The sequence below is a fragment of the Echinops telfairi genome, unplaced genomic scaffold (assembly GCF_000313985.2).
Source record: "Echinops telfairi isolate 266 unplaced genomic scaffold, ASM31398v2 ScPeMD7_7457;HRSCAF=8495, whole genome shotgun sequence".
NCBI lineage: Eukaryota > Metazoa > Chordata > Mammalia > Afrosoricida > Tenrecidae > Echinops > Echinops telfairi.
In genome coordinates, this window is record NW_022111357.1 from 32,552,618 (window position 1) to 32,575,888 (window position 23,271).

General features: G+C 40.9%; 1 protein-coding gene across 1 annotated transcript in view; it reads right to left on the reverse strand.

Annotated features, from left to right (window-relative positions):
- Nucleotides 1-23,271, reverse strand: part of VPS13D (vacuolar protein sorting 13 homolog D) — a 280,525-nt gene that overhangs the window by 196,256 nt on the left and 60,998 nt on the right. The window contains exons 24-30 of the mRNA XM_045298953.1: nucleotides 22,214-22,396; nucleotides 17,839-18,064; nucleotides 14,532-14,742; nucleotides 8,987-9,158; nucleotides 8,689-8,801; nucleotides 5,634-5,846; nucleotides 2,005-2,270 (exon numbers count right to left, since the gene is read on the reverse strand). Coding sequence (XP_045154888.1) covers nucleotides 2,005-2,270; nucleotides 5,634-5,846; nucleotides 8,689-8,801; nucleotides 8,987-9,158; nucleotides 14,532-14,742; nucleotides 17,839-18,064; nucleotides 22,214-22,396 — 1,384 coding nt within the window. The remainder of the gene's footprint in view (nucleotides 1-2,004; nucleotides 2,271-5,633; nucleotides 5,847-8,688; nucleotides 8,802-8,986; nucleotides 9,159-14,531; nucleotides 14,743-17,838; nucleotides 18,065-22,213; nucleotides 22,397-23,271) is intronic.

The following is a 23,271-nucleotide window of genomic DNA, read 5'->3' on the forward strand; positions in this document are numbered from 1 at the left end:
TGCGCTTCCCTGTCCTCCAGAACAAGTGCTCTGCGTCTGCCCAGGCATAGCAGAGAAAATCACCCCTTCTCCAAGCAATGATCTGCTTGGAAGTCAAAGGATGTAGATTCAGACAGTGGAGTTCCTGACACAGACAGGGCACTCTGTCTTTATGCCAGTTGTTCCAAGTGGCTCATTCAGAAAGTAGGCCACGTTAATGCAGAGATTCACAAAATGGTTAGATGCAGTTTCAATTCCTTTGTATACGGCAAGTTCCCACTGCTTTCCACGGTGTCTTCGTCAAAAAGTGCACGGTGAATGCATGAAACCAAATCCATTTAAAATGTTCTATGCTAATTAAATTCTCCAAAACCACTGAGAAGTAGGTAGAGGATATCACAAACATAAAAATAAATTCACAAATACATATAGATATACTAAGTGAATTTCCACTTAACAAAAACAAACAAACAAGCAAAAAACAGTAGACCCATTTGTGAAAGAAAATAGAGGGCAGTCTCTGGACTGTGAATATCTGACTTGCATACAACTCATAATTATGAACCCACCACTGTAAAGTTTATTACATTAAAAATTCAGGGTTGTATGGAATAACAAACGGGCATTACTTTTCAATGTCCACCAAAACATGATCATTTCTGTATTATGTTTCAGATGCGTTTGTGTATCTGAAAGTGTTTCTTTAATGTCATTTAAAAAGGTAAACCACATACCATAAAATTAAGATAAACATTTGACTAACTGACATAGATGACCACGGTACCAGCTTCCATACAAATTCAACTTAGGAAGGGAACTCAGTCACAGTCTGAGGACTGAAAGCACTCTTCTTGTAAAGAAAGTAACAATACCCCGGGACTTCAAGCTGGTTCATTCTGACCTGACCCACAGTTGAGAATTTGCATTTCCAAACTAGATATATTGAATCAGAATCTACATTTTAACAATATTCCCAAACGGACATACATAAGGGTCGCCTGGCAATCTCCAACAATCACTTGTAGATGCAGCTATCTGTGGGTAGAAATGCAAATTTCCAGTAGAAGATCAATCGGAATGAACTGGTCCAAGGCCCTGCGATCGCCTCACTCACTTATCTTCTAAACTCAGATTTCCACATCCAAAATTACAAAGCAGCTCTGTTCCTAAATCTATCTTGAAATTGGAATAGTTAAGGTACGGTTCATACCAAATTTGTCACGTGTTTGTCTTAGTATATAGTGTACCTTTCTATGTATAAGAAGTGTTAAAAAAAAACTTCCAGTACACTAAAATATCTAACATGATAATACGGTAGTAATAATAATGTTATGATGAATATCTTAATGTAGCCCTTTCAATAATGGACACCACTGTATGTAACTTGAATTTTTAATGTAATAGGCTTTACAGTGGTTAGCTCCTAACTGTGGGCTATATTTAAGCCAGATGTTTGTAACTTCAGTTTGTAACGTGGGGACTGTGCGCAACAAACTTGCCTCAATTCAGTAAAGCACATCGACTGGTACTCAAAACCAAATAGAAAATTGAAGCCGCATCTAACAGTGGGGGAAAAGCCACCGCCCGAGTGGATGTTTGAGAGTGGTCACGCTTAACAGGCAAACTACTAGGAATGGCCACCAAAAGGTCTATGAGGAAGTGAATGAAAATAGAATGGAATTTCCCATGAACTTGTTGAAATTCCTCACTGACAGAGGAGGACAACCACCACTGCAAGCTTCGGTGTGGGCCAGGCAGTTCATCACGGAACACCAGAGGTCAAGAACTCTGGCATCCACTGGTCTATAAATGATGCAAATATAAACGTGGGAGGGATCAAAAAAAGTCTGTGGAAAAATTCCACTTTCATTTCATTCCACTTTCCCACCAACTTCCGTAAGCCGCCTCATAGTGCTGTTTCAAAAAACGAAAGGCCAAAGAGAAGTCAATCTGTAAGACACATTTTGAAATTAGCAACCAAATTAAGAATCCATAAATCACACACACATATATATAAATATTCACCTGTTACATTGACCTTGACCTCCAGGTGCCTTTCAGTGGGCATAGGAAGGGAAGACCGCTTGGTGACTACCCCACTCTTCACAGTTTTGGGAATGACAGTGGATTCGCTGCTAGAGTTACGGTGTCGAGCAGGCCTAACGGTATCTTGTTTCTTAATGTCACTGGGAGTGTGGAGAAAATCATGGACTAACAGTAACCAGTCAAATATGAGAAACACACGGAGATTGTTAAGAACTACTGTGAAACAGGAGGAGTCCTTAGTAGATCTACAAGAAAACAGAAAAAGTTTCATGATAAAAATTTTAATAATGGCTATATTACTTAGCTTCAGCTGGTAATCCAGTATTTTCTATAAACTGACAATATTAATTATCAGTAAATTCTGAACACTGGCTTAATTACACAGAGAACATTTCTCAAATTGAAATCTTATTTTTAAATAGATTTAAATAGATAAGGAAGCAGTATTGTGGTTCTCAACCAGGGGTGATTTTCTCCTCTCAGGGACATCTGGGCAATGCCTGGAGACATTTTTCATCGTTGTAATTGGAAGGAAGGCCAGGGTGGGGGGCTGCTACTAGTATCTAATGGGGAGAGACCAGATATGGTGCTACCAGTCCCACAATGTACATGACAGCCCCCACAAGGATGAATGATCTCACCCCAAAACATCAACAGTGCACATGGTGAGGAGCCCAAATGTAAAGAAAAGAGCACAAACTTTGAAGTCAGAGACCCAGGCTTAAATCCCAACTGCCATTGATGAGTTAACCCACTTCCTCTGAACGTTTCCTCACGTGTAAACTGAGAACAATTCTAAGAGGTAAAGGTGCACAGTAGGTATCACTTCTCTTCACTAGAGGCGATTTCAAAGGCTAATGAAGCACTCTTTCTTTAGGACAGAAAGAGACACTGCTTTATCAACCCCACGCTGATATACACGTATGGTTTCTCTAGCTGAAACGGACATGAGGGCCCAGCTGTTTGAACCTGAGAAAGACAACAAGCAAGATGGCAGACACCAGGGGCATGTCTCCAAGCACTCTGGAGAGGCAGGCACAGGGACAATGGGGAAAGAAGAGATGCTATCTCCCAATCCCCCGAATTCTGTATCTGGTGAAGCCCAAGGAGGAATCTCAGGCCTGTGCTCATCCTCCAATGGTAAAGGCCTTATCGAGCACCTGTGAATAGGCAGGGCTGAGGAGAAGGGGGGGTGGGGGGACACGACACTCCAAGAATAGCCCTATAGGGCATTCGACATGAAAACGGATTCTATAAGCCCAAAAAAGCAAGCCGGAACTCCAGTTCCTACGAGTACCTGGTCCCCTGCCCTAAAAGGAGCTCCTGTTGAGGAAAGGCAGATTTGGAGACACTGCTAAGCCTACTTCTCTCTTCCCTCGTTTCTCCAAAACCTGGCTCAAAGCCTCCAGAGAAAGGACATAATGATGCATGTCTCCCTCCACAGAGACCCAGCATTTTCCACAAACACACTTTTCCTTTAGTAATAGAGAAAAAATGTTGCCCTTCAGTGAAAATTTTTCCACCCTATTTTGAACAGAGATTGTAAGCGCTAGCACTCACTGGAAAGTCCAAGTATGTTTGATCCCTTTTCTGGAAAGTATTTCAAGCCTTTAAACACTGTGAAGTGATTTATGTCTGACACACAAAATCCTAACAGAAGAGTAATTCTTCTTGGAGACACAGAAGCGTTCAAAAGTTGCAATCAAGACAGCATTTTAACCCTCTCACTAACAATGGTATTTCTGTTAGCAAGAGCCAAGGTAAGGTTTTTATCATTGATTCCAAGAAATTATATACCAAAGGGGACATGCAAAGCCCAGAGCGATCTGGGCTCAAGGCTCCAAGTCTTCTTACATGTTAAAAAGGTGATAGATGAAAAGCTCGCTGATAGATTAAGAAATGGCATCAATACTAATAAAGCAAAGCCACAAAGAAATTTTATCTGCAGATGGACCAAAGATGTGTGGTGTGAGCCTCCTACTCTAGTAAACATCATCTTAAAGAAAGGAAGTGCAAATCACAACCATCTTATCTGAGGGCAGTAAGCCCAATAGCTAGAAACCTGGTGGGCTCAAGGCTGTTAGAAAGGACATGGGCGGTGAAGTCCAGATACTCCACTTCAGAGCTGGGTGAACCTTGCAAGAGTGGCTTAACCTCTCTAAGCTTTTGCTTTTGCATTTACAATATGAGGAAGAAGTCAACTACTTTGCAGTCTTGCCGTGGGGGTTAAAGTAAATGTAAGCAAAAATATCTGGCTCATTGTAAGACTCACTAAAAGGCAAGTAGCACTCCTATTGTTGGACTTTTTAAAAGTTCATCTAAGAAATTAGCTTGCCAGACTATCTAAAGGAACATGGTGACACTGTGACCTCACCCTAAAAAATCTGAACTCTGAGGAATCCAACAAACAGCTCATAGAAATGTCATGCATATATGAATACAAGAATATGCTTGATGAGTTTCCCAGTCACCCTACTTACTGGCTCTTCTTTCTAACATATCTAATGCCATTAAATGTCCATTGAACAAAAATGACATCAGTTCCCAAGATCTGCTTCTGGATTTTAATTAAAGGAATTCTTTAATGAACTTTTTAATTTTTTCAGTTTTCAAAGCTGTGCTCCTTAATCATCAAATGTCATAGTAATATGTCACAAAATACAATGTACATCAGGAATAGCAATAATAGCTACCATCTGTGCCAAGATTTACCCCATTTCATTTTTCCATCAACCCTATGAGATGGGAACTGTTATTTCTATTTCACAGAAGAAAAAAATTGCTGCTCGAAGAGCTTACTGTATTTTCATACAAATAATACATGCTTTACATGGTTTTCCCAATACGTACACAAATCCACCCTGCCCATGTTATTTTCATAAGCATTATATATAGAATCTATATATTAAATATAGAGAATTACATATTTATATATAGATATATAGAGAGAATTATATATATATTATATATATAGAATATAGAATGTTTATATATATATGGGCAAACTATACATGGGGAAAACACGACCCACAGTTTACCCTAGGACCCACACCTAGGAAGCACTTGATGAAGGTTTTGAGCCCAGTTCTGCCCTTTCCTCATACAACACTGGCTCCTATAACACCAAGAAGCCAAGTGTGATGTAGTGCAAAAATGCTAAAGCTCTTTATGGATAGAGAAGTGGGTCAGTATAGCTTAATTCGATGAACAGATCATTCAAATCTAAATCACCTTTCCTTTGATTATTTACATAAATAAAATGTCCGTGTTTTCCTTCTTTCTTAACCAGAATATTTCCTTCCTCCCCAAGTTGCTCTCTACTTTAAAACTGTTTGCAGCTCATAGGGGACAAGGACCAGGCTTCAAGTGAACTACTGTTATTTGAAAGGCAACAGAGACATCTTTTGGCTAACTCATGAAACTGCAAGGCTATAGAAATGATAAATTAATATGCAGTATACTGAATTGCTCAATCATTGTCTATTCATCTTTTTAGTGAGTCCTTAAATGCTTAGCTGTCATTGAGCCAAGATGGATTGGGCCTGCTGGCCACGATGGGCAACATCTTCACAAAATCAGGCAGAGTCTCAAGGGCTGGGCCCTACTACCTGAAATGTAGTTCAATCTGAATGGACCCTTGGGTGGTGCTGCTGTTCTTGGAGGGCTGAAAGATGCAGTTGAACACGTTTGTCACACCAGGGCTTGTCTTCTGCCCAGCATAGCGGGTGTCAAATGCCATCATGGAATGGGAAACCAAGTTAATGGACTTGGTTTGGTTGGAAAAGCTCTCATAGAGCAATTTACATTTCTTGAAGTCAAATCTAAGGGAGAGAGAGAGTGAATACGATGTTAAACATAACTCTTTCGTTTTACAAAATAATGAAGGAAGTTCAAGTCATTCAGAGGTCTTTTATTGATTCTGTTATAAGTGGATTTGGTATGTTGGGCTTCAATTTCTTTCTTTTCTATTTCCAAAGAGATGACTCATAGGACCTTCATGAGGGTTGACAATACCACATAGTTACTACATTTGTTCATCTGCCTTCCTATTCCCTACCATAAATCTAAGGTATTTCATAAATCTGTAACAATCTCTAAACTCTTTCTCATCCCTCTAGAATCCACAATAGAATTGCTTACTTCACTTATCAAAGTTCTGCTAGATCAGGAAATTAATGTCCTTTCGTGTCATGCTCAGATAGTCTGGTCTTTCCTCTACACACAACTAGCCTTCCTAGAAGATTCTGTCTCTCATCTACCTGAATTCTAATTAAGACCACTAGAGCTTCCTGAACTGCCCAAGGTCAGCAGTTCAAACTCACCTGTCGGTGCTCGTGAGAAAGGTGAGATGATCAGCTCCCATAAAAATGTTAACTCTCTGAAATCCCAAGGAGCAATTTGACTCTATCCTCTAGGGTTGCTATGAGCAGGCGTTGACTTGGTAGCAGTGGGGTAAGGACAGTTTCCTTGGAACCCATGATGCTCTTCATATAGAGAAATCACACAACTAATTCACCAACAAGAACATATTTGGAACTCCCGTTTTTCAAAAGTATGGAAATCGGCAGTGAGCAATTCATATTTAGTAAGATCATGACAATACAAGTAAGTCAAAAAGTATTGCTATAGGAGTTCCAATTTATACACATATGCATTTACTCCAAACAAAATGTGTTTACATGTGTCTGTGATCAGTGGATGACTGCAGACAAGTTCTCTCGGTGATACACTTGTGTTAATCTCTCTGGAATGTCTTCCCAAAAAGGGCCTCAAAACAGTGGTTTCCAAGGGAATTTACGAGGCTAGGTAAATTCAAGGCAGAGACGTTAGCTCACAGTTCATGGCAACTGCTTTTTGGAACCTTGACAGATTCTCTCAGAGGAAGACAGGTCAATCACAGACGCTCATTACGAAGAAGTTTTTAGAATCGGGAACAAACTGCCTTGGTAAGGATAAGGACAAATGGGTGGTGCTGAGGGATTTTTTCCCCCAACACAGCAATGTACCTGCTTACTCTTCAAAAGGAGCACACACGGGCTGTCTTCTGAGAATCTCCTTGGAAACCTCACCCCATCTACCCTACGGCCCTGCTCATACCCTTCAGACTTCTCTTTGTTCCCCACCCCAAGAACATTGAAAAAGAACACAACTTGAGTCCTTCTAGGGTGCCAAACGAGCCGTTTGGACCTCGTGTCAATTAGAGAGCACAGGAGTCGAGGAAGGGTTAGAGCAACGGGAACACCACCTTGAGAAGGGCGTAGATAGAGGATCTGGTCAGAAACAACAGCTTCACCTTTTGTTGTTTTTGTTTACTAAAAGTGTCTATGATTTGAGAACAATACTTTTCTAGTTAGCAGTCAGTCACCATGGAGAGAGTGCTGGGTCACTATCCATCGGGGGCCGGGGCTATGTCATACCACAGTCTCATCAGCTGAATTAGATAAGTGAGCACACGAGGCTTTCAAGGGAAAGATGAAACAGAAGATAGACTGGGTCAGCAAGGAAAATACTAGCTTTAAAGTCTTGCTTTCAAATACGGGGTATACAACTTTTCCAGCCACGTGACATTATTATTTTTTTATTATGCCAGTCAACATTTCATCTGGAAAGGAGGGGTAATGTCTACTTTGCTATCTTACAGAGTTAGAAGATCAAAATGAAAACTGAGCTCCTGCTAAATGAACATGCACTGCACTCTGTGGGGTTCAGGCTGCTGTAGGTGGGTGCCGTGGGTTTGGTTCCGACAGACAAGAGGTGGTTCTAACTCCAAAGAAAAAAGGCCAAATTGGCTACTGCTGAGTCAATTCTGACTCATGGCAACCCTAGGGGAACTGCACATGGGTTTCCAAGACGACCTCTTTCTGGGCATAGAAAGCCTCATCTTTTCCCCTCAGTGATTGGTGGTTTCAAACTGCTAAAACTGCAGCCCAACATGTAACACACTACACCATCAGGGCTCCTAAAATTCTGTACTGCTAATTGCAATTCATGTCAACACTGACCTTGCAAGTGATATAAATAAGCAAAGGAAGCAAGTGCTACCCAGCTTCCAGATACTTTCAAATGAGAATATGAACCCAGTAGTGACAAAGCTTCCAATTTTTTCAAAAGAAGTTGAGATCCAGACTTTTTCTATAAAACTCCCAAATTTCTGCATTTTAGCCCACTAAGTGATTCTGGGTCTCCAGGTTTACAGTAAAATTCCTTCCTGGCCCCTCTGTATCAGAATATTTTCATTGTCATTCCAGAGCCCCCAGCACCTGTTTTTGGCCCATCAAGATGCTGGTTACTGTCAACTTGAGAGCCAACAATGAGACCCGGAATGGACAAGTTCTTTGAGGAAGGACTACATCGTTCTTGTTTAAAGACCCTGGTAAGTTCCAAGATCACAACCTTGGAAACACACTGGGGCATTCTACTCTGTCCTAAAGGCAGTCATGAGCTGGAATCACCATGAATGTAACAGGTTTGAAGCAACAATGAATTTCAACATCTAGGAAGCACAGTAGAGCAATCAAGGCACACTGTGGCTCACACTCAGTCTGGGGACCACCACTGCAGCCGCTGCTCTAAGCCAATGCAAACAAGACAAAAGAAGCAGCTGTGCTGTTTGTACTACTTTCACAATTAGTAATAAATACAATGGTGTTCATAAGGCCATACCTGGCTAGGGACCCGGGCCCTTCTTTTCCTTTTGGATCTTTAAGTTCCAGGCTCACGTTTACCATATCAATGAGGAAGCACATGCAAGTGTACACTTCTCCACTCAGGACAGTCTACAAAAGGAAAATAGGGATCAATTTCTAATGGATGAAGCCAAGCTTCACATCAGGTTAATATGACTAGAAAGTTAATTTGCTTTGTCCGCCTTCATTCCCCAGGTGAGTCTGAGGACTACATACATAGGGTGATCACTGGCTGGGATGGTAGGAGTCACAGAACAACATAAGGTCCCACTCACGTGAATTCTTGGATCTTGTAAATCATACGGCCGCATAAATTCCTCTATGGGCTCCCCAAGGTTGTTCTCTAATAAGCCACGGACCAGCTTGTATTTATACAAATCCAGGGAGCAGTAGACTGAGGAGAGGTTGCCATGGATAGATATATCTGGCACAGTATGACTTATTTCTCTGTGGAAAAAGAAAAAAAGATCACTTGCACCAGAAAATCACTAACGTGGTGCTGAGATAGCTCACACCCCAAATGTGAGAACCAAACTGTGCCCCTCTACATTCAACCTGGCCAAACCCACTGCCGTTGAGTCAATTCTGACTCAGAGTGACCTGGTAGGACCGAGAAGAACTTCTCTAGAGCATTCCTAAGACTCTACAAGGGCACTTCAAAAAGTTCTTAGAAAATTGAGTTAAAGGGTGAAATAATTTTTCCACAGCCTCTTTGAAGTCTTCCCATAATTTTTCATGGCAGAAGACAGTCTCCTCTTTCTCCAGTGGAACAGCTGGTAGTTTTGAACTTCAGGCTTTGTGATGAGTATCCCAACCCCAATGCTTAGTTCCACCACGCCACCAAGGCTCCTTCCACCTACATTAGCAATCAGTTCATTTCTAATTTCCGAGGACAAAAAAAATTTTTTTTTTCGTTTTTTTTGAAATCATTTTATTGGGGGTTCATTATTTTGTCATGTCTTACACTGTCCAATGTCTCCCTTCACCCACTTTTCTGTTGCCCGTCCCCCAGGGAGGAGGTTATATGCAGTTCCTTGTAATAGGTTCTCCCTTTCTACCCCACCTTAACCTCCACCCTCGCAGTATGGCCATTCTCACCACTGGTCTTGAAGGGACCATCTGTCCTGGATTCCCTGTGTTTCCAGTTCTTATCTGGACCAGTGTACATCCCCTGGTACAGCCAGATTTGTAAGGTAGAATTGAGATCATGATAGTGGTTGGGAGGAAGCATTTAAGAACTAGAGGAAAGTTGTATGTTTCATTGGTGCTACACTGCACCCTGACTGGCTCCTCTGCTCCCCGTGACCCTTCTGTTAGGGGATGTCCGATTGCCTATAGATGGGCTTTGGGTCTCCACTCCGCACTCCCCCTCATTCACAATAATATGATTTTTTTGTTCTTTGATGCCTGATACCTGATCCCATCGACACCTTGTGATCACACAAGCGGGTGTGCTTCTTTCATGTGGGCTTGGTTGCTTCTCAGCAAGATGACCACTTGTTTATCTTCAAGCCTTTAAGACCCCAGATTCTATATCTTTTGATAGCCAGGCAGCATCAGCTTTCTTCACCACATTTGCTTACGCACCCACTTTGTCAACGGTGATCATGTCAGGAAGGTGCACATCATGGAATGTTAGTTTAATAGAACAAAGTATCCTTGCATTGAGGGAGTACTTGGGTAGAAGCTCAATGTCCATCTACTACCTTAATACTAAACCTATAAATAGGTGCACATAGATCTATTTCCCCATTGTCACATAAATATATTTATATGTGTACATATCTGTATTTAGACCTCTATAAATGCCCTTTGCCTCCTAGTTCTTTCCTCTATTTCCTTTTACTTTCCTCTTGTCCCACTATCATGCTCAGCCTTCATTTGGGTTTCAGTAATTTCTCTCAATTACATGGTTCTTGATCAAGCCCTAACAGGCCTCCTACACTCCCAAGGACATCAATTTAATGTGGCTCCAAATGAAGCAAATTCGTATGACTGGGTGTCCTGCACTCCTTTTGGCTCCCCAAATTTTCATGTAGAAAATCCTTAAAGCTAATATCATGATCTAACTAGTCTTAGTAAAGAAAGACCTCATGCAGCCCAGAAATAGCCTGCCATTGCAGTTAGGAAAGCAGTAATGAAAAGACACCGAACTCCTTATTTAATTCTTCAGATTCAGTGACAACTAACGGAAAGAGGAATCTCTGAGTGGTACAAACGGTCAGTGTGCCCAGCTGCTAGGCAAAGGCTGGCAGTGTGAGCCCACTCAGAAGCACCTCAGAAAAAAAGGCCTGGCAAAGGCCATCTACTTCCAAGGCATCAGCCAGTGAAAACCCTCTGGAATACAGTTCTACTCTTGGGTCGCCATGAGTCAAGGGCAACTCAACAGCAACCAGTTTGTTTGTTTGTTTGCTTGCTTGCTTTAAGGAAGAAATCAGTGTTTCATACTGAACCCAGGCTATACATAAGAAAAAAAGTTATCCATTGCAGTTGAGATGGGCAGAAATAAAGTTGAAGATAAGAAAGGCCCTAAAATTTTTTTTAAATAAAAAATTACTGCCACTGAGTCAATTACAACTCATAGCAACCAAGTAGGGCAGAGGAGACTGCCTCGTAGTGCTGCTAAGGATGGAATCTAAGGAAGTGATTAGGACATCTTTGTCCCATGAGCAGCCGAGTGTTTGAGCCGCAGACCTTTAGGTTAACAGCCCAGCATGGAAGCACTGCTAAACCAAACCCATTGCTGTCAAGTCCATTCCAACTCATAGCGACCCTACAGAACAGCTAGTGAGTTTGAACTGTCGACCTTTCAGTTAGCAGCTGGGGTGCTTAACCATCAGGGCTCCTTTAAACACTATTCTCATTCAACTCACTGCCATGAAGTCAATGCTGACTCATAGCAACCCAATAGGGTAGGGTAAAACTTCCCTGGTAAGTTTCCAAAACTGTAACTCTTTATGGGAGTAGAAAACATCATTCTTCTAAGGAGTGGCTGGTGGTTTCAAACTAGTGACCTTGCAGTTAACAATCCAATGGATAACTACTACACCACCTGCTAGTGGGGAGAAAATACATTATCCCAAAACTGAGGAACTTGCTGTAAAATCACATCGATGAGGTGGGCATGAGGGATCCTACAGATATTATGCTATGCTCTGAGAGATAAAACAGAGGGTTAGGAACTGAAATGTAAAAAGAATATTAAAAAGTCACTTTGTCTATAAAGAAACCTAAATACAGAAATTAGAGGCCAATGACGCAATCAACAAAGAATCACAGGAAGAGGCTAACAAGTACATTTCTGTGATGTGAGGAGCTGATAGAATACCTGTGTTCAGTTTCACTTTCTATCTGGTATAATTATATCAGAATTTCATATCTGTGCATAAATACTGATGGATATGGGTAACGTTTAGATAAGCAGAACAGCAAAGTACTTTTTTAAAAGAAGCATTGCTTGAAAAGAAAACAAAAAGTCTGAGTTCTAAATAATGAAACTACTCTTAAGACTGCAAAGCTAATAAAGGCAAATCCAGCCCAGGCCAGCCACAACTCAGCACCAGCCAGGGAGCGCAAGAGTAACAAGAGACACTGAAACACAAACATCCAGCAAGAACAGCTAACTTGTATCATTCATTCAGCAAAGAAGGACAAAGTTACATTCAATGACTTGCCCAAGCCCAAGGGCAGGGCCAGAGAGGGACAGAGTCCCATGCTACTCAAGCAATCAGACTGCTCTCCAAAATGCCACAAATGGAGATCTCCTGCATGACTGCATAGTCACACATCACTGCTCCCTCCAAATTCCAGTCCTCAAAACTGAGGTCACATACTGTGCAGTCAGGGGGCTCCCTCCCTGGGGTCAGGCTGGCAAAAGTACCCCTGGAGGACACTGCACATCAGCCGGGAGAGTCGGGGTTGGGGGGGAGGGGGAGTAGTTTGGGAACCTATGTTTTGAAAAAGTTTTCCAGCCAGATATGAACTGATAACGGAAGCAATGCTCTCCACCACAGAAATTAGCATGCTGTATCTCCAGGTGTATTAAAAGGTGAATACGTATTTATGGAGATTTTTCGATAGCTAAATGGAAGGAAATGGCAAAACCTCGCCTGATCAGTTAGACTGATTAAATGGAGTTCCAGAGTAAATAGCCATCCAAGATCTATTGTAAATGTTACACATAATCCAGTGTCTCCTCCTGCAGAACACTCTCCCTGCCCTTGCCATCCGCTAGATGCCCTTCCACTTTGACTGCAACGCAAACTCCTATATCAAGTTTATAACACTGAATCATATACTCACATTAGGATCACCTGCTGGCCTTCCTATTTCCCTCAACAGGAAGTAAACTCTTGAGGACACAAACGTTTTCTTTCATCATAGTAGCCCCTCATGTCTAGTGCACAGTAGGGCCTCAAACTCACTGCCATCAAGTCACCTCTGACTCATAGCGACCCTATATAGTAGGGACTCAAGTAATCATTAAATACATAAGTGAAAACCTGTTTTCTCCCAGATTTACCTTAATATCACTAATTTCTAAGGTATTAAGTAAGGGTCAAGAAATCAAACAGCATGTTATGTCTCCTGCACACGACCTCCTTGCAGTACTAAAGAACAAAGATGTCACTGGAAGACTAAGGTGTGCCTGACTCCAGCCAAGGGATTTTCAGTGGCCTCATATGCACATAAAAATTGGACACAACGAAATAGGAAGACCAAGAACTGACACATTTAAATTATGAGGCTGGAAAAGAATAGCAATACCATTGTAGGGGCAGTGATTTACTTACGGTGCTCTTGTAGCCAAAGTCTCTGTAACTCCCCACAAGCAGCCTTTCCCTGTGTGCATCTGTGTAAGAAGGCTGGAACTTGTAGTGTTCACCTGTGAGTAACTGTTAGTAGAATTCATTGACCAGCCATCCTGATGGATATAAAATGATCCCTCGGAGAAGCAGTGGAGTGGATCTCACTACCAGGAAGAGTTGGGAGTGGAATGCATCTTCTGGACCCCAAGACTCCTACATAGCAAACCTCCTTTATCCAGAAAACAGCTGTAACATCCAAGGAATAATAGTGGAACCAGAAGCCAGAGCATGAAACAGGTTGGTGGACTTTGCAGCGTAGAGAAAACAAAGCTTCGTGCTTTGGGACAGGAGGCTGGCTTACGGACTAGAGTGCCTCTAGACACTTAACTCAGGGAGCCGGGCTTGCTGACTCACAGAGCTTGAGGCTGACAGCAGAGTGGCATGCCCTTTAGGAATTTCTCACTTGCATTGCAACCTGTTAATTTCCTTAACAAACATTTTAACCATGAATATCGTTTGTGAGTTCTCTGTGGCCATTGCAATGGATTTTGGAATTCAGAAACTGGAAAAGTAGAGAGTGCAGTGTTCTCCTGCGCATGTGGAAGCTGGGCCCTCAATTAAGAAAGACTGAAGAGCATCAATACATTTGAATTGTGGTGCTGGCAAAGAATACTCAGAGTACCATGAAGAGCAAAAAGAAAAGAAGTACAGTGAGAATGTTCCTTAAAAGCAAGGCTGAAGAGACTTCATCTCACATAGTTTGCACGTGTTATCTGGGGACCAGTTCCTGGAAAAGAATGTTCTGCTGGGTAAAGCAGATAAGCAAAGAGGAGGAAGGTCCTCAGCGAGATGGGCTGACACAGTGGCTGTGACAACAGGCTCAAACATAACAATTGAGAGGATGGCGCAGGAGTAGGCACTGTTTAGTTCTGTTGTACATAGCTGCTGTAAGTCAGAACCTCCAACACTAACAACAGTCTACATATAAGAGAGTCAAATGTGAAATACTCACTTATCCAAATTCCTTTCCACCTGCAGTTTCAGCCTACAGGGCTCAGTTAAGAGGCTTCCTCCTGTCTGTCGCACAAAATAGGAAGGGAAGATCAGGTCACCCCCGTTGTCTTCGGATGCCTTAGAGTACTCTCTTGGCCGCCTCTCTGCAGCAAAGATGTCCATGTCTTGGAGGTCCACAACAATACAGTCCAATAGGCAGACATGGTCTTCTACAAGGACCCAAGGAGAGAGAGTTAAGGAAAAAGGACCAAGAAAAGGCTAGCCCTGAAGAGAAAAGTAGTTTCTGTCTCCAGAAAACTGTGTAGAACTTCTCATCTCCCCTACTTACCATTGCCTAGGCCCATCTTGAAAACAGCCTGTCCAGATATGTCGAACGCAGCCCAAGACCGCCCTATGCAATGCTCAATTGCTTGATATTCCCTGCCTGCCTGTCCTCCATGCCAACACACATTCTGACACACTGGGTCCTCCCACTGTCTCATTCCTATGTGCAGTATTCACCAAGGCTAAACTGATTATGGCGAAAAATGATTTAATGCGACCCTTCCCAAGAGTATCCAACAGGGGTCTATATAGAGGCAATGTTACACAAATAGTTCCTCTTTTCCATAGACTTCTTTTTCAAACAAATACTCCATGTGACTATTTCCTCTGCCAATGACCGAATACAAACCACCTTCGCTGTTGACTAGACCATCCAAAATACCTACTTAATTTCTGGCCCTGCTAAATTCATTCTCCCCAGCCACACATTAAAATAAATAAGTTAACCTGGAGAGCAGAGCTGCTTAAACTGTGGGTCCCTTCCCCACCATATGGAATCAGATAACTGAATGTTAGGAAATGTTGGTAACAGTAAAAGGTTGCGACTGCACAATGACCAAAAAGCAATTCAAAATAAAACACGTAACAAAACCGAGGTGTTCCTGGCAGTGCATGCCCATGCTGCATTACGCAACTTGACTGCAGTCTCAGTTCTGAATAAACAAGGTGCGCTCGTAGTTAACAAACAAAAGAAGACTACACTTAGGTGTTATGCTTCACACTACAGTCAAAATCATTGACTTCGTACATTTACATACCTATAAATCTGGGGTGGCTTAACAAATTTCTCAGTCGAAAGGGATTGTGAGTGAAAAATATTTAAGAAGTCCTACAGGTTAGAAAATATATCAGGCCATACATTCCCTTCCTTTATATACTTCAATGGTCTTGCTTTATCTACGATTCTTCATGTAACACTCTTCAAAAAATCCCTAAAAGGCGCTCATTTCAAACCATTCTCTGGCTTGCTCAGTGAATAGGGCTTTAGTCCCTCTCTGGCCCCCTGCAGAGTTCTTGGGTTTGGGCAAGTTATTTATTGTCGCTTTTTTAGTTTCTCTCTAGATTAATGACAAAATTGAATTGTCTCACTGGGATGTTTGTGCTTCATTCTCCATGGCTTTGGTTTCCCCCAAACACCTAGCTCTTTGCTGCCTGGACAGCCTTACCGTGACACCCCTTCTAGCTCAATCTCAATTGGATCCTCTCGGTTCTTTTGTCTCGCAGGCGTCCATCTGTTCCTTCACTGCATTATCATAATCTACATTTTGATATGTGTTTGTTTCATGCCTCTCCTACTAGCCTATAAATTTCACCATGGTAAGATCCATGTCGAATCTTGCATGCTAGTTGTGGTAGTTACATAATCAATTTGAGAGAGACTTAAGAGTGAAGGGGTGGGGTTTAGCCTGTCAATCAGGTCTCATTTGGAGGTGCTAAGGAGATAAATAGCTTGCTGGAGGCGGGACACAGGCTCACTCCCTGGGAGACATTGCAGCTGACAAGCACATGGAACTATAATAGTGCCCTGAGCTGGAGGAGCCACGTGGAGACCTATGCCAGCGCTGAGATGCTTACACCACCACTGGATCCACAATACTTCCCACCCACTGGCCTGCGATCTTCCTCCATTTGGCATCATTGCATGTGTTTTGTGAGTATGAAGAGGACTTTATAGATTGGTATTGGACATATGGGTTAATATCGGAATTATGGACTTGATCTGGACTGGGCTGGCTGGGATGTTTTCTTAATGTATAATTATTCTTTATATAAAGCTCTTTCTTATACACATGAGCACCTCCCTAGATTTGTTTCTCTAGTCCATCCAGACTGACACAGTAGTATACCAGTAAACAAATATCACAACAATGACTAAACATCTCTTGATGAATTGATTATATTGTTAAGTGGTTCAAAGTGTTACTGGTGTGGAGAAGGGGCAGGGCTCAAGTATTATAGGCTTTAGCAATTCTCTAGCAACACAGGGAGGAATTTGAAACCACTGTCATAATCTAAGGCAGTGTTACTCTCACTAAGGGGAATTTCAGAAGCTCAGTATGGTGCCCTAGAGATCTCAAAGTACAATCACATCGAGCTGATCTTCATGGCTAACCATGTCATTTCCTCTCTCTCTTACACAATATACCTATCCAGAACTCGTTCAGACAGAAAGGCCAAAATTCAAGCGCTCATTTGGAATGATAATTTGTGTATGCTACAGAAAAGCACCCACAAGGAGAAGCATCATGTCTTTTAAAAACTGTAACTAATATCTGCTGCTACCTAATTTCTAAAGGCTTGCTTTGTTTCTTACATTTTATAATTATTATCTGGATACGGGCTTAATTGCTCCAGTCATACTTTCACCTTCCAGTGCCAACCATCTTGAGCAATGGGAAAGGGCCTTTAATAAACCATCTAAAATCTCTTTTTTTAGACTATCTTGCTAATTGAATTCTACTTCAGAAGCCATCCACTGAGGCTTGATGGCACAGTGAGTCACTCATTGGGCTGCTACTTACAAGGTTAACAGTTCAAACCACAAGATGAGACTGTATACTCTCCTAAAAGATTTACAGCCTCTGTTACCCTACATAGGGTCACTATGAGTTGGAATCGACTTGGTGGTGGTGGGTTTGGTTTAGAAGTCATCTAATGCTATGTTTACCTCCTAAGACCATTAAGTCTTCTAAACCCAAATCCAAACTCATGGCTGTCAAGTTGACTCCAACTCATAGTGATTCTATGGGGCAAAGTAGAACTACCCCATAGGCTTTCTGAGATGGCAAACCTCTATGGGAACAGATGGCCTGATTTTTCTCCCAACAGCTTTCTAAAGGAGTATCAAAATCAGGTGATAACAAAAGAAATGCTATCTGTTTATTAGCATCTGCTTGGTCATCATACACACCCCTCAGGTTCCTGGAACACTCTCACAAAGCTCCCTCCCCTCCTCACCCAATACTTCTCTCCTCTCTTACCTGGACTACTGGACACTGGGCCCACAGAGGGTGTGAATTGTGGCCCTTGCTGCTTGGTCAAGGCACTTGGCACAAACTCACTCTTCATACAGCCTAGACTTATTTCAGAGGGAGACTTCATGAACAGGCCCTCAGAAGGGGTCCCCTTGGGGTCCTCTGTGCTTGACATCTTCTTCAGACTGTGTTTTGTTGGAGTATTCATTGGGGAGGCTGAAGGGGCAGATTCCTGGGCGGGGGACAAAGAAACAAAACTAGAATTCAGGAAAGGTGGTTGGTGAAGGGAGGGCAATTGACTTGTGCCTTTAAAAATCCTGGAGGTCCGGTCCTTGGGGACTTTAAAGATTCAGCAATATTCAGCCCTTCCCACAGTCTCCCAGACCCCAAACACAGCAAAGTAATAAGTTCAGGCCATTTATTGCCACGTGGACTTATGTTCAGAGATGTTACATAAAACTCAGCACCCAGTGAAAACAATAGTAATGCTGCAGAAAGGCATTACCCTTTGAAAGAAAGGGCAAATGTAAAGATCTAATTGTCTCAGGTGATTTAATCTAGGTCTGTTGCCACAAAAACAAACCTCTTGACCCTATGGCAGGCATCCTCAAACTACGGCCCGCCCGCAGGCCACATGAGGACATTTATCTGGCCCACCAGGCGTTTTTGCCCCGTTTGCTTTTTTACTTCAAAATAAGATAGGAGCAGTGCATAGGAATTTGTTCATAGTTTTTTTTTAAACTATAGTCCGGCCCTCCAATGGGTCTGAGGGACAGTGAACTGGCCCCCTGTTTGAAAAAGTTTGAAGACCCCTACTCCATGGTGTACTGCTGCTTTCATTGCAGACTTATCTTTTAAAGAAAATGTACCTAGTAGCAATCGAGTCTGGATGGAATTAGACCATAGCAATAAGCTTGCACTTTGCAGAAGCTTTCCCTCAAGGGAGGAACTTTCTCATCTAAGTAAGTGTGGAAATGAAAGAAAAAAATTAGAAAATACAGGTGTTTAGTCATTTTTATTATGGTGATAGAGAATAAAATTCCTTAACTCTACTGAAAATACTACACAGTTTTCTTAGATTAATTGCTAACAGGGTAAATGTATATCACAAGAATGATTCAATAATTGATTTTTTTAAATCCCCAAGGTATCTTCACCCAAGTGTGAACTGCGTATCTGTACAACCTCTTCTCCATGGGTTTGTCAACAACTGCACAACTGGGAGAAGGAGGGAATGAATGGCTCTCCTCCCAGTGCTGTTTTCTATGCGATTCCTCTCAGCGTCTGAAAAGGGGATGGTAATGGTGCTCTCCTACATGGATAGCTATAGTAGTAAGTACAAGCAGTAGTAAAATAACAAGATCTTACTTTCTGCCAAGATGTTTTTTTCTTGGAGGAGAGAGCAAGGAAGTCAAAGTAACAAGACAAATTGCTAGGTAAATGCTATTACAGTATTTGGGTTTTTCAACATAAAAACCTTCCTTCTTGCTTAGTTTATTTTAAACCCAGGAGAGTATTTGTTGTTCTTTGATTAGATTCATCTCTCTGGCCTCTCTGTAGTCGGCCTTAAATAAATCAGTGGCTTGAGGAGATTACCCCTAAGCTTCTGAAAGAATCTTAGAGATTATGATTTAAGCACAGCCAAGGTTGAGAAAAATGAAAGGAAATATTTAAAACAAATTCCAACCTGTATCAATTAGAACATGGATTTATGTAAAACAAGTTCATAAACACAGGCATCATGGAGCTCCTGGATAAACAACCCCTGGCAAGCTTTGACTTCAGGATTATTTCCTGTTCTTCAACCACTGGGCTGCATATTAAACAAACCTCACACATGCAAACGGATGAAAGGCAAAGGTATATTCAAAGTGATCTTTGAAGAGGAAGGCAATTACTCACTTCCTATAGGCCTAAGTCCATTAAGTGTGACTACAGATGGGAGCAGGGAAGATGTTTATGTGACCACAAATACTTAACAAGAGACATACTCTGAGTAACCCTTATGGAATTCTACAGAACAACCACTAACATGTAACAAGCATGAGTTGTTCTACGATTTACGGGCATAAAACAAGATCATCAGGAGAGTAACACCTAGGACTCAAAGAAAGGAATGATGTTTAATGGTCTTCATGAAGGACTTCTCTAATAGTCACAAAAAAACACAATTTAATAAGAAGGCTTTCCCAATTAGTGAAATATTTTAAAAGATTCATCACTTTGGGTTTATCTTATTTTTAAAGATATGAATGTGAATTGACTGCTGAATCCCATAAGGTTTTTGTGTTTTTGTTTTTCAAAATAACCAAGAGGCCCCCCAAAAAGGCAATATAATAATACCTTGAAGAAAAAGTGATCCTTGTATGCACCGCCACTTAAAATCAAATCCTCAAAAAACAAATACAGGAAAAATGTTCATTAAAAAGCTACACACTGTGTGCTGTTATTTGGCTTACTTAACAAAATGGAAGCCTGCCTGTCTGCAGAAATTTCTGCGGCAATTTTGACAATTCTTCAAAGTCAACTTGTGAGCCAGCATTTGGAGATCTGATGTGGAAAATCAGTCCAATTTTCCTTTCAAAGAAGGTAGAGAAACAAATATATCATTGTCTAACTTCATCCCCCAAGTCTTACTCTAATTGAGTTCTCCCTAAAATAGTTAGTCTGATCTCTAAACTAACAGTTATCACCAGCGAATTTAGTATACTCCAAAGAATTTACTACAGGCTCAGAAGATGCTTCCCCATGTGAAATTCAATTCTGCTTTAAGCAGCAACAGCAGCAAATGTTTGAACAACGATGCAGTACTCTGAAGTGGCAACAAATGACAGCATTCGTGTGCAAACACAGGTTCTGACACACTTGCTTAACATCTAATTATATAGCTTTAAATATCAATATTAGGGGAAATTAATGAAGACTATTGAGAAGACAAAGCTACCAAACTTATTTTTACACAAGTAGGGGTTTCTTTTATGTACCATATATACTCGTGTATAAGCCGAGTTTTTCAGCACGTTTTTTTAATTATTTTTTTTGTCAGTTTCATTATATCCCTTTTTTTTTATTTATTTTTTATCGTTTTATTAGGGGCTCATACAACACTTATCACAATCCATACATACATCAATTGTGTAAAGCGCATTTGTACATTCATTGCCTTCATCAGTCTCAAAACATTTGCTCTCCACTTAAGCCCCTGGCATCAGGTCCTCATTTTTTCAGCATTTTAATGCAATTTTTGCAGTAAAATTAGGTGCCTCGGCTGATATTCGGGTCAGCTTATACTCTAGTATATACGGTACTCTAAAAAATCAGTAAGTAAACAGCCAAATATTTACCTCTATTATGAAGACAGATTTTCTTCACTAAAACCAAGGTTACTAGGCCTACTGTGAAAGATCAGTGGTTGTTGATTCAATTATTACCATCTTAACACACAGACACAATCAGAGGACAGCAGTGTCTGGCAATAAGGTCCACCTAGGTCTAAGATCTTACATTCAAATCTTAAGCACATTCTCATCCTCAAAGTATCATCTCCCTGTGCTATTAGCTGTTACACTTAAGAGGAGAACTTCTAGCTGAGGAGTTCAGTACACGTGTTTCTGATATGCCAAAGTGAGTTTTCAATGAGTGGGCAGATAAGCTGAGAGGCTGGCCTGAAAAGCAGAAATGGGTATTAAAACACACACAAAGAATTAGACTTCTCCTCGGGTTCTAACAAAGTTGACCAATTTCTTCAACTATAAAAATGAATTGCTACCAACGTGCATTTGTTCTATAATACAAACTCCAAGTTCCTCTCAGCTATCGGTGTTCTGCGATGTGCCAGCTATTTCTATTTTAATTGTTTATTCTCAGTGAATACTTGCTCTCCAAAATGTAAAATGAAACAATGATCTTTATCCGTATTTCTTCTGAACATAATTATTTGAAGTTAGTAGATAATTTTGAAATGTATAAGATTATTAAGATATTTTTAAATAACTTCAGATTATTCCAATAACTCTGGATTATTTAAGTTATTCAAATAGCTACGGACCAAATCATGTCTTCTAGAAAATAAATTAAGAAAGAGCAAAATGTTGATATTACACAATCAGACTCTGAGAAAAGCATTATAAAAGATGGAAGGCTTCGTTTTCACTGATTTGTTTGTAAAACAAGTTGCTACATATAATTTGAAAAGGTTATAAACTATCCTACTTCTACTGCAGGTTCATTGAAATGTTTAATTAAAGGACAAAAAATATCATTTAAACAACATAAACTACAAAGTGACAGAAGTTAAGGTCACACTAAGGTAGCATACAAAATTTTCAAATGGTGTCAAATACTAGTTGGACTGAAAAATAAATGGATACAGATTGCTCACCTTATCCTGTAAGGAACGGGTCCCAGGAAAACCAGCAAAGAGAAATTTGTTCTTGACTTTCAACTTCCCCAGATTGGCTACAATCAGATGATTAGATCTGGAACTTTCAGGGATAAGGAGAACAGGGGCACCAGCTTCAATATCCAGGAGAACACGGGAGCCACGCTGGGCTTGATCTCTTACCTGAACGTAGAAGAAAAACTGACTCAGAGGCTAATTCCCTAAAGTTAGAATTAAGTAACCGCAGACTGCCAAAAGTTTCATGAATTTATAAAGTTACGTATTTTTAAAAAACGTTATCTGTCATTTAGTTAATGGTAATATCGCGGGTTCCACATTAGCGGGTTAAATGAAAGCCAGCCACTGCACAGGAGCACAATGAGGCTGTCTGCTCCTGCAAGGATGTACAGCCTTGGACACCTCCAGGGGCAGTTCTCCCTGGGCCCCAGGGCCACTAGGAGTCAGAATTGATTCAATGACAGTGAGTTTGTTTGTCAACTATTTACCTGAGTAAACACAGCAAAAACTTTTAGTATTTCACTGACCATTAACATTTACTAATCAATTAGTAAAGAAAGAAACTCAATCCAATTAATTATGATAAAGTTGATCCTCTTTAGAGGTTGGTTGGGCAAAGAAAAAAATGATGAACAGTTAAAATGGCATGAGAAGGAAAAAGAAAAAAAGAGATGAGACAAATAGAAAACAAAGAGCAGATGACAGGCACAAGCCCAAACCATATCAGTGTTTATATCAAATATAAATGGAACAAGCAGACCAATTAAAAGGCAGAGATTGCCAGCTGGATTTTTAAATTAAGTGCTAGTTATGCTCAGTCTGTAAGAACCATACATAGGTACCGAATATACTTGAGTAGAAGATGACCCAAGTTTGAGCCGAGATACCTAATTTTACCACAAAAACTACATTAAAAATGTGCTGAAAAACTCAGCTTATACATGAGTATATACAATAGGCTAAAAGTAAAAACAATGCAAAACCATTAATCATAGAAAATCTGGAATGGTATATTAAAGAAAACAGTCTTCAGGAAAAAG